This window comes from Chiloscyllium punctatum, chromosome 12 (assembly GCF_047496795.1).
Source record: "Chiloscyllium punctatum isolate Juve2018m chromosome 12, sChiPun1.3, whole genome shotgun sequence".
NCBI lineage: Eukaryota > Metazoa > Chordata > Chondrichthyes > Orectolobiformes > Hemiscylliidae > Chiloscyllium > Chiloscyllium punctatum.
The window spans coordinates 41405398-41417808 of NC_092750.1; the positions used below are offsets into that span (position 1 = coordinate 41405398).

The 12411-nt window shown below is 38.7% G+C and overlaps 1 protein-coding gene across 15 annotated transcripts in view; it reads right to left on the reverse strand.

Moving 5' to 3' along the window:
- cadpsa (Ca2+-dependent activator protein for secretion a) overlaps positions 1–12411 on the reverse strand; it is a 573081-nt gene that overhangs the window by 474675 nt on the left and 85995 nt on the right. For all 15 annotated transcript variants that reach the window (XM_072582448.1, XM_072582444.1, XM_072582443.1 and 12 more), the window contains exon 2: positions 2754–2867. In XM_072582448.1, coding sequence (XP_072438549.1) covers positions 2754–2867 — 114 coding nt within the window. The remainder of the gene's footprint in view (positions 1–2753; positions 2868–12411) is intronic.

A 12411-nucleotide genomic window follows, 5' to 3' on the forward strand; every position in this document is an offset into this window, starting at 1 on the left:
CAAGATGACTTTGATGGGCCAAAGTATTGCCATGGAAAATGTCACAAGTGATTATAGGCTTCCCAAGTTTCCAGGTAATTCAAAAATGTTCCAGGCTTGTACATATACAGACAGTGTCTGCCTGCGTATGATTGAATATTGCTTCCAGCGAACATAAATTAAACTTGCAGAAATTCATAAACGTTTTTGTTCAATTATGTGACATGTGACATGTATTTTTGAGCTTATAGTACTATCTTGTTAATGGAAAATAGCCACTTGCAATACCCACAATAGCTACTGCACAGAAGCAGAATGTAACAGCTTGCTTAATCTATTGTTCAGTTTTTTGAGACAATTTGCCTGCATCTTACAGTGCTGGTGTGCTGTTAGGTATATATTCCTAGTGATTGGTTCATTGAAAAAAAAATGCTCTTTTGGATGCCATAAGTAATGTACATGATGCTAAACCAAAAACAAAGCATATACCATTGGATGTGTTCCACTATTGGGCAGCATCTACTGAACAATTCTAGAGTGCTCTAATAACTACACTAACAACCAATTAAAGTTAATCAGTTAAGCTCATCATTTACACTTGCTATAAGTGACATACGAACATTTATGGGGATTGGTTCTCTGGAAATAAAGAGAATACGTTCAAGGCCTGCACCTTCTTTGAATTATTTAGGAGCTTGGGGAACCTTTAGTTCCCCCATTACTTTTTCCATGGCAACACATCAGCCAAAGGCAACTCACCTTGACTAATCTGCAACCATTTGTCCTGTAGTGTGCATGTTGTGCTTGTTTGAAATTTGTTTTTCTTGTGTTTGTACTGAAGAGTGGGACATGAAACATGTCAGCAACAAGACTCTCTATTCAGGAGGTTCTCTGTTACCAAGCACCAAGCAGACTTATAGAAATGTTAGTGAAACGAATTATGTAACAAGCAGAAAAAACAAAACACAGAGAATGACAGCAAGAGTTAAATGAGAAAGTTCTGACAATAAAAATGCCAACGTAGGTAGGCATCTTAAAAATGCACATTTTAAGCATAGGTAATCAGAAATCAGTAATTGTAATGTAACAGACTTGTTAATGCCACATGGCACAATAATTCCTCACTTTATATCATAGTAGTGGCCCTAGAAAACGCCAAGTCAAATAAATTCAATTTTTCCATAAAAACTAATATACATTCTGGAGTTGGGTTCTTGTGGAAATTTCTTGTCAGAAAAAAGAAAACATGCATTACATTCTTAAATGAAATAACTTTTAAACTAGAATAAATTTCTAAATGTCAAAGAAATTAAACTCTTCACAGAGGTTTCATTGTTAAAACTAATTGGTAGAGTTTAAATAATTAAAAACAGGGCTGGTGAACAGTATGCAAATCCAGAAAACATTGGATGAGAAAGGACTCCTTGAGAAAGAGAATACAGAAAGTGAGTGTTGTAGGAAGAAAGAGAAAGTGACAGAGAGGGATAGTTTGACCATTGAGAACAGAGAGAAAGATCAAAGCAATGAGCCAAACAATTCATGAGGATACATTTGCTGCAATGCAAACAAAAGAAACGACACTCCATTCTAAGTGATTAAAGACTCAACGGCAATCTAGGTTTGTTCAATACATCTCTTCAGTTGTATGATACTTCGATCTTTTACTATAAATTCTGTGTCCTATGATTCTGCCCCACCTGATGAACAATAAACCTGTTGGACTATAACCTGGTGTTGTGTGATTTTTAACCCCGGTCCAACATTGGCCCCTTCACATCATGGACCTCATCTTTCACCTAGGCACCTTACAGCTTTCAACACTGACAACACTGAGTTTAACAACTTCAGAGCATGAACACCTCCTTCCACCTGCTACCCACCACCTGCCCATCCCAGGTCCTGTCCTGTACAAGTTGCTCTCAGCACAGCCAATGAATTTTCAAGTACTCACAGTCCCTGTTATCTCCTTTTCTTCCCTGGATTACTAATCAACAATCCCTTTGGTCTACTTGCCTTTTCTCTCTCGCTGGGCACTGTCTCCATTTATCTGTCTCATTCCCTCTCTTCCCCCCAACCCATCATCAGCATAAATATCACTTTATCCCAGCTGCTTTCAGTTCCGATAAAAGGTTACTGGACTTGAAACTTTAACTGTGTTTTTTTTCTCGAGATGCTTTCTCCAGTACTTCCTGTTTGTGTTTGTTCCAGATCTCCAACTCTGCACTTCTCTGTTCTATTAATTCCCAAGAATACACTGCTGAAGTATCAAAGAATAATCAGTGAAAGAAACCGATGAAAAGTTGTTATTTGGGGTTGTTGGGAGTTTGGAGATCACTGCCTGTGTACTTATCCCTGTTAGACCCCCAGACTGTTATAGAAAAAGATATATTTTCCTTCGTTAAAGGTTGAATCAATTATACATAATAAAAGCATTTATTCACACATGGTAATTATTTATTTAAATGCTGTGGTTTAAAAACTCTGTCTCCTCTGAATTCAATAGAGTGAGGCCGATTCCATCGACACATAAACATTTTCCTCTTGGTGGCCTGTCAGCAATCAATGCAATACTAAACATTGCAATGTTAAAAGGACAACTTTAATATATAAGCAATACTGTCAAGGATATTCAGTCCTGGAGGAAGACAGTTATATTTCCAAGAAAAAAAAATGTACAATCACAGCATTAAGCAATATCAATTTACTGTTTTCTAAAACAGGTGAGAAAAACCTAAACTGAAAGAAACAAAATCTTACATGCAAAATGATCTTACCTCAAAGTAACTTTGCACAGCATTGATAAAGGCCTCATCAGCCACAATCTGTGTTTCCCCATTCAGGAAAGCCTGAAAGCGATCTTTGACTGTCTGCAATTGCTGCTTATTTATCTAGAAAAGACAAAGACAAGAATAAATAAATCCATATAAATAATGAAACCTTCCAAAAGCTATTCAGTTCAAAGTGTCAGAAAACCGCAGCATCAACACGACAATATTAAAAAGTTTAGCTTCAAGGGCTGATATATTGTGTTAAAAACTGCAATCTCAACAGTATACTGGCTTCTTTTGCTCTTTATTTTAAAATTTAAGACTGCATGTGGAACAAAAGGAAAGTGAGCCCTAACTGATCACCACCAGCAAAATTAATGAAGCAAACTTCTCACCAGAGTATACTGGACTCTCTCCAGAGGAATCAGAGTGATTCCTCTATAAATAAGGAATCAAAATTGTGTGCCATTAATACTAAACATTAAGTACAAGTGCAAATACTCATTGTTTCTGACATTATTCCTGCCTAATGCATTAGATCAGAGCTCAAATCCCAGTCTTTCCCAGTGTTTTCAGTCACTGTTTCCCCAAGGTAGGGTGTTTGCTACTCTCAGCTAAATAAATGTAACTAAACACTTATTTTTAAAACTGGAATGTTAATATTCCCATGAACTTATCATGGTAAATATAGAGCATTGTTTTCAGTTTTTCCTTCATGCTTGAGTAGCACAGTACTGCAATAACAATCACTCCCATAGCAATTGGAGTTATGTCAACAGTGATATCATAGATAGGAACCCTATTTTTTTCCTGTCTTAACTACCTCATGCAATACACCTTTGAACTCTAGAAAATTGGTTATAAACTTGATGCTCCTAATTCCATTAAACCGAGCTTAGAAAACAGCCCTTTCTCTCTCTTTTTCTGCAGGAAGCATTTCTCTTACACTCAGTCTCTTGCCAGTAGCATGCATCAGGAATCACAGATGTGGTATAGTTAGTTATAACTGACTATAGTTATCCAGTTAGTTCTAACACTTCCAGCCTGCAGCATTTTCTTATTGAGGCCGAAGCAGATAAACAAGCTACTGTAAGATCTAAAAGGGTTAATGGTAAGGAGTGTCTTATGCAACACCCACTATGATGACATCATATGGATTTAGTGCAGAACAGCCTAAGATATCAGAGGAGTGTGACTTAACTTCCAGGCCTTTCTCAAGGTCTCCGTCACAATGTCATCTTAAAATAACTTGTGTACAATTGCTATCTTGCAATAAACTACATCTTATTTAAGACAAGAGCCTTTTTGAGTTAGACAACAAGTGAGTTATTGAGTTCTTTATTGTCACAAATATATGGAAAGACACAGTGAAAAGTATTTTGTCGCTACAATATAGTGCCATTTTGAATAACAAAAAACAATAAAAAGAAATTACATAAATAGAGTTCATCTTCTTTAAAGGGAGTCTTCCAAATACACCTCCAGGGCTCTGCAAGGTCCCTGGAAGGTAAGCCAGACGTCATGACTCCAGGTATAATAATGACGACCCTACCTAGAGTCCATACTTCAGGCCTACTGCAGCCAGGTATAGGTGGTCCAGGCACTGTCACCATCGTGGTCAACAACCCGTCTAGCCCCCAAATCCACACTTTGGGCCTACCACAGCCAGATGTCCTTGCAAAGAGAGAGAGCACGTGTGTGTGTGTGTGTGAGAGAGAGAGAGAACGCGCGCGCACGCGTGAGAGAGAGAGACCTGCAGTGGACGGACACAAGAGACAGAAAGAGATAATGTTATATAATGTGCTGGTGCAAAATAAGGGGCTTTCCTCCACTACACAAGACAATAGATTCTTTATGAGAAAAGAGGATGGTGGCAGTACATCGTCGAAGCAGGTGATATAACATGGTAAGCAGTGATGAGGATTCACCTTTCAAAACTTACCATGCTATTCATGGCATTATGAACACTGAATATCTAACTACTGAGGAACCCAGAATTCCAAAATAGTAGCAGAAGTGTTTTTCAACTCTAAATATCGGCCTGTACGATTGACATATTATGTCAGAATGTACTATTCTTGTCTCCACTACTGATATTTTTTAAAAATTGCATATTAATCCAAATATATGCATGTGCACTATTACAATTCTGTTGTTTAGCTGTGCTTATGGGTAAATGTTGATGAATCGGTGTGTACACAACTCCCAAGACAAATTTATTTTCTCTGAAATTCAATGTCCAAAATTGAAGACAGCACACCATCTGTGTTATATGTAAGCATTTGTAAACAGATGCATGATTTCATTTTTTGAATTCCAACTCCCTTGAGATAAAGGCCAATAATCCATTCACATTCTTTTGATTATGTAGTTTGTCCCGTGCATGTTTTTCTTACGTAATGATGCCTATACTTCTTGATTCTTTCATAGCTTCCAGTTAAAAGTTTGATATCTTTCTCGTATTCAAAGTGGATGACCTGACACTTCCCTGCATTGCATACCAGTTATTGCAGGTTTGCTCATTCATCTAACCTGTCAATTATCCTTTGTATCTTCATTTTCCCATAGAAAAAATGTATTATACCTCTCACCATAGTGTCATCTGTAAACTTGTATCATCTACATCTACACACATGGATGAATCCTTGGGTAAAACCACTTCTTGTATCCCACTAATCAGAGAAGTTCTTCTTTACCCCGACATCAAGAGCTGAGAGTCTTCAGGGCTCACGAAAAACTCAAACTGCACACCCAACCCATTCGTGACATCACATGCCATTTTTGTCATTTCACATTGCTTCCAGTACAATTTTCAAAGCCATGCTGGAATGCAGGAGAAATGACAGTGCAGAGCTAAATCAATTATAAGATCTGCCATGGTTCTCCAACATAGTATCCCAGTGTTTAAACAGTATTTAAAAGACTCTCTAACCATCTCATCTCCTTCATCCTCCTATTCAACCCATTATGCAGCTCAGCAACCCCTCAGATCATTCTTGCTAATTCTATACCTTGAAATTCTAGACCTTCCATGCATCCTTATATCATCTATTCTATTGCTACACCACCTTGTATACTCTTAGATCACTCTTACCAGCACAAGCCACCTTTATGCCTCCATAGCTATAACTCAGTATTGCCTATGTATAGTCCTCAGATTCCATGAAAAATATTATGTAATCCTTGCAAAAAAATCTTCATGTCACTGATTCGAAGAAAGAACATGCATTCTGCCTTGTGAAAAAAACTTGTAATCCGATTAAAGTGTGTCAACAAGCTGGAAACAAGATCAAAGCAATAATCTATTATTATAATTTCTTAAAACTTTCACCCATTCACAGGCAAATGGAACATCTACTACGGTAAAACTTGAACCTTAGATAGACATTTATAATGGTCACAGCTTTCCAAACAATAAACCACTACCTGTAAAAGAAAAACAGCAGATATTTCAATTTCAAAACAGTGTAAGAAAGCAGGTGGTTTGATTTTGTTTGAAGCGTAGCCTTTTTGCAATTGTCAAGAAAATTTTCTTTTAAACTAAACAACAGCCAATTAAATCACAATAGAAGAGTTGACAGTGTAGAGATACACCACATTTCATAATATTTTTCACTGAATTATGGTGTTTTCTCCATTGCAAAAGCAGTGTAATATATATGAACAAATACACAAGGGTGGTCAATGTAAAGATCAAGTGAGCTTTGAAGGCCAGATCCCTATGATTAATTACCACATAAAAATACATCAACAGAAACTAATGTGACATTTGAAGGCATATAAATGCATTCCAATGACCTTTCAGAATATCCCGGTGAGCTTTCTCAAAGTTCTCAAATCTGACATACTTTTAAGAATGCCCAGAACCTGCACCACCAGGTGAAAATGGCTTGGGAGGAAATCAGGTCTGCACCCACAATTTAAACTGGTACCATTACCTTAGTCACGGCAGGTTTGCATTTTACAACATGGCATTCCTAACTTGCAAAAACATCAGAGGAAAATGGTGCAAGGTTGAGAAGGTGAGGAAATTCAGGTTCATCCAAAGCAAAACTAATTCTGGTCATTTTTGTACCTAGACAGATGTCTATTCCCAAATCACCCATTTCCCATCTAATTATCAATGAATGCCACACCTCCAAGTCCTTGACTTCTCATTTCTGCAAACATAGTCCCCAGATGTACAATTATAACAGACAGCCTCAAGACACGGCACTATCCATTTCCCATTTCGACTGAAATCAATTACAGAGACATTGCACATTAAGCGCAATGACTATTTTGAGCTTTTTGCAGCTCATTAAGTGCAAATACCTTAATTACTTAATCCACTCGAGCTAATCATTTTAAAAGCTGCACACATTTCAGACAAATCAAAGTGTTTATGAAGTATCTTTAAGTTTATACTGTTAACTATTCATCTAAAGAGTTGAATGCATCAACACTGCAATGCGTCTATTCTATCAGGAGCAGAGTCAATCAGCTATTGAGTGATGAAATCACATGTATTTGTCGCCCATAGCTCAGCCAAGAGATTTCACTGTCACTCTTACCAATGTAGATGATGGCTATGTCAACAAGGTATTAGCTGGAAACGAGTCAGGTTACCGATTTTGTTATTATTCAACATTTTCTAAATTTACCGTCTATTGCTTTTATCGGGCTAATTCTGTTAATGCCAATACTCTGGCTGTAAGTGCAGATGAACATCAGTTTCCAAGTGAAACCTTATCAAATACTTACTGGAAGTCCACCAACACAACATCCATAAACACTTTACAATTCACCATGTGGGTGATCTCCTCTAAGAATTCAAATTAATTTATCCAACATGACATCCTTAGAAATGCATGCTACTCTGTGACCCACTGATTCTTGTCCATTCTTTCTGTGTTGATAGATTCTAGTAGCCCGCTCATAGCTGATGCTAAGCTTACAGGTGTAAGTTATCCAGCTTTCCTCTCCTTCCTTTCTTCAAATGGAAATAGCACATTATCACTTATCAATCCAGAGGGATTTGTTCTTCGATCTAAGGAGCTTTGGAAAATTATGACTAATGCACTTGCTATTCCCTCACCTATTTCTTTTCATATCTATTTGTGGAACCCCTAGAGATTTGTCAATATTCAGTCTCATTCTCTATTAGCATTTTCATATAATTATGTTCTTGAGCTGACAAACATCCATTATATTCCTTGCCTAACTTTATTTAGGTTTCCTTGTCCCTCTGCTATTTTCATTCAAGTGTGCAAATTATGTGAATCAGTAGAGTCACATCTGAATCTGGTGTCTAGAACTCTTTTACATATTTAATACCAGGTTATAGTCCAAAAGGGTTATTTGGACTATAACTTGGCGTTGTGTGATTTTTAACTTTGTTCACCCCAGTCCAACAGTGGCTCCTCCACATCTTTTATGTATGAATCAGAAATGCAATTTACACATCAGGTAGCCACACCTGGCTAATGACTAACTTACTTGATAACACTGGTATTCAAAGCTGGCTAGTGAAAAGGTATCTTTAAGCAAACCTTTATTGAGTATTTTTCTTCCTAGCATCAGTAAATTGATGTTAACTCTGGGATAGATCAGGTTTCAATTTGTACCACAGAGTTTCAACCATATATTGGTAACCACAGAAATGACACAGAAATACAACACTTCATGTCAGTGATTATGCACTATTTGTGCCTCCTCCCATCATTTTTCATCTTAATCTACCATGATAATGTTCTATTTTCTTTTCCTCATATGCTTCTCTAGCTTTTCCTTAGATGCACAGATACTACTTTGGAAATTCCCTGGCGTAATTAGGGTTCAATAGGTTGAGCTTAAGTTCTCTATTTTTCAATTCTGTCTTGATGCAAGTGTGATGTTTTCTAAGATATTATGTTTCAAATTATCTTCATTTCATTCTATCCAGTAATAAGCAAATGTGACGGTTGCCATGGGGACCTGTTGTTTGAGGGGTAGAGTCTGGTCTTAATGGAGGTTGGCTTCTAGCTTTTACATCTGATCACAAAGGAAAGGAACAGGTGGCTATGGGCAGTCTCTCAGATACTCATATTCAGTAACTTTGGACATAAAGAGGGAGGAAGAGCCCAGAGAGATTAAATGTTGCTGTTTTAGGTAGTGCTGTTAGCCACCAAGCAAAACATGGGTGGGAGCTGGTTTCCTGGTTGAAGAGATGTGATCTCACGTCACTGGACAGAAGGAAAAGTCTCCAGATGGGACCTTACTGCCTAAACTGGGATTCTCAGAAGACTGAGGGAAATTATTTTTGTTGCACACGAGGCATTACAGTACAGCAAAATGGTGAGTTTGTTAGAAAGTGAGAGTGGGTTTGGACAGGTTTCTGTGAAGGCAACAATTCTGCGGAGTGTGACATATAACCTGCCATGTTAGGTCACATGGTGGTGGGGGGGGGGGGGGGTTGTTTGGACAATCTCTTTGCTCATCTAGTGCATTATTTGCTGAGTAACTCTTGTTTTAATTTTAAGTAATGTATTATGTAACTATTTCTTTCTCGGGGTTTTTAGTCAACTGAATTTTCTTTGGCAGGCATCAGTGGAAGCTGGTTTGTTGAATGCATTCAAGATTGACACATTTTTGAACAACAATGGATTGAGGCTTATTGAAGGAGACAGGAAAGCTGAGTCAAGGCAACAATCAGATCAGCCTTGAAGTTATCCAATGGCGGAATAGGCTCAAGGGGCTGAATGATCGTCTTTGCAACTAATTAATTTGTTTAGTATCTTCATTACAATAAAGGTCTTAAAACATAAAATCTTGTCGTATGATCCTTTGAGTTGTCACTGGGAATTCAAATCTGTTTTTCAAAGTTGTGCAGTTCTACAGAGACCATAACAATAGTTAAATATAATCTATTTTGTAGTGATATATTACTTCATCCATAACAGAATCACCAAAATTTCTGCCACAGAAGGTTGACTATTCAGCTGTCAGGCCTGTGCAACAGTAAAATATCTACAGTGTAATTCATTTTTTAGCTCTTCAGTCTCATGCCTTATGACACTCCAGTACATTTCTAGTGCATTTTAAAAATGGTATGGTTTCAGGCTCCCACTACCCATTAAGTTGTGAAAACATTTCTGTTCACCACGCATCTAAACCTTCTCCTGGTTAATGTAAATTTAGGATCACATTGCCCTCTGCTCTAAGGGAAGCAGACATTCCTAATTACTTTGGAGGTCCTTCAATTTAATAAGCCTCAATTAAATCTCCCTAAAGTCTCTCCTGGTCTGAAGGAACCAACCTCTGCCAAGCCAATTTTTCTTCACTGCTAGAAAATCTCTGTTCCTGGCATGGGGCGGCACGGTGGCTCAGTGGTTAGCACTGCTGCCTCACACCACCAGGGTCCCAGGTTCGCTTCCAGTCTCGGGCGACTATCTGTGTGGAGTTTGCACATTCTCCCCGTGTCTGTGTGGGTTTCCTCCGGGTGGTCCGGCTTCCTTCCACAGTCCAAAGATGTGCAGGTTGGGTGAATTGGCTATGCTAAGTTGCCTGTAGTATTAGGTGCAGGGGAATGGGTCTTGGAGGGTTGGTGTGGACTTGTTGGGTCGAAGAGTCTGTTTTCACACTGTAAGTAATCTAATCTAATCTTTGAAAATCTATTCTGTCCCATCTATAGTGTAAGTAGATGCTTTTGGACATGCAAAAATCAGCACTATTTGCAGAACTTTGCTATGGTCTAATTTGTATTTTATACAGTTCTAACATAAAACATCTTGGCCCTTATATTCTATCCCTTCTTTAATGTGGGAATGCACCTCTGATGGCTTCTTAATCACTTTATTACACCGTGCTTCAGTTATAAATGTCTTAATCACCAAAAATGGTCAATTTGGTTCATTTTTTCCATGTTAATTGGAACAAAAGAGACTTTCATCAGGTCTTTTAATAAACTCAAAAATAACATGTTCATTACAGGAATACATTTTTGTCAAGCAAGTGGCAAACTTTTTTTTAATAGATTAGAACCCCAACAGTGGGGAAACAGGCCAGTTGGCCCAACAAGTCACATTGATCCTCCGAAGAGTAACCCTACCAGATCCATTCCCCTACCCTATCACTCTACATTTACCCCTGACTAATGCACCTAACCTATACATCCCTAAACACTGTGGGCAATTTAGCATGGCAAATTCATCTAACCTGCGCATCTTTGGATTGTGGGAAGAAACCAGAGTACCCGGAGGAAACCCATGTAGACATGGGATAATATGCTCTAACAGGCTGATGTTAAGAAGCAGAAGATGCTGAAAATTTTGAAATGGATAGATAAGTCCCCTGGGCTAAATGGGACATACTCAATATTACAACAGGAAGTGACGGAAGAGATTGTTGTATGTTTGGTGATCTTTGCATTCTCGCTGTCCACTGGAATAGTGCCAGATGATTGGAGGGTGGCAAATATTATTCGCCTGTTCAAGAAAGGGAATAGAGATAATGCTGCAAATTACAGACCAGTTAGTCTTACGTCTGTGGTGAACAAATTATCAGAGAGGATTCTGAGAGATAGGATTTATGGTTACTTGGAAAACCATCGTTTGATTAGAGATAATTAGCATGGCTTTGTGAGGGGCAGGTCATGCCTCACAAACCTTACTGAATTCTTTGGGGATGTAGAAAAACACGTTGGTGATGGTAGAGCAGTGGATGTGGTAGACATGGACTTTAACAAGGCATTTGATCAGGTTCCCCTTGGCATGCTCATTCAGAACGTAAGAAAGCATGGGATGCAGGGAAATTTGGCTGTCTGGATACAGAATTGGCTGACCCATAGAAGATAGAGGGTGGTGTTGGATGCAAAATATTTAGCCTGGAGCTCAGTGACCAGTGGTGGTCTGTAGGGGTCTGTTCTGGGACCTCTGCTCTTTGTAATTTTTATAAATGACTTGGATGAGGAAGTCAAAGGGTGGGTTGGTAAGTTTGCTGATGACACAAGGATTGATGGAGTGGTGGACATTATGGAGAGCTGTTGTAGGTTGCAACAGGACAATGGCAGGGTGCAGAACTGGGCTGATAAGTGGCAGATGGAGTCTAACCTGGAAAAGTGTGAAGGTCAAATTTGAATGCAGGATACAGGATTAAAGGCAGGATTCTTAGTAGTGTGGAGGAACAGAGGAATCTTGGGATCCATGTCCATAGATCCCTCAAAGTTGCCATCCAAGTTGATAGGGTTGTTACGAAGGTGTATGGTGTATTGGTTTTCATTAGCAGGGGGCTTGAGTTTAAGAGCCTCAACGTTATGCTGGAGCTCTATAGAGCCCTAGTTAGACCACACTTGGGATTCCAATCGCCTCATTATAGGAAGGACATGGAAGCTTTAAAGAGGGTACAGAGGAGACTTGCCCAGAAGCTGCTTGGACCATCTCATGAAGAAAGGTTGAGGGAGCCAAGGCTTTTCTCACTGGAGTGAAGGAAGGTGAGAGACGACTTGATAGAGGTGTACAAGATGAGGAGAGGCATAGATAGAGTGAATAGTCAGAGACTTTTTCCCAGGGCAGAAATGGCTATCACAAGGGAGCATAATTTTAACGTGATTGGAGGAAGGTTTAGGGGAGAGTGGTGGTTGCGTGGAATGCATTGTCAGCGGTGGTAGTACAGACAGATATATTACGGACATTTAGCAACTCTTGGA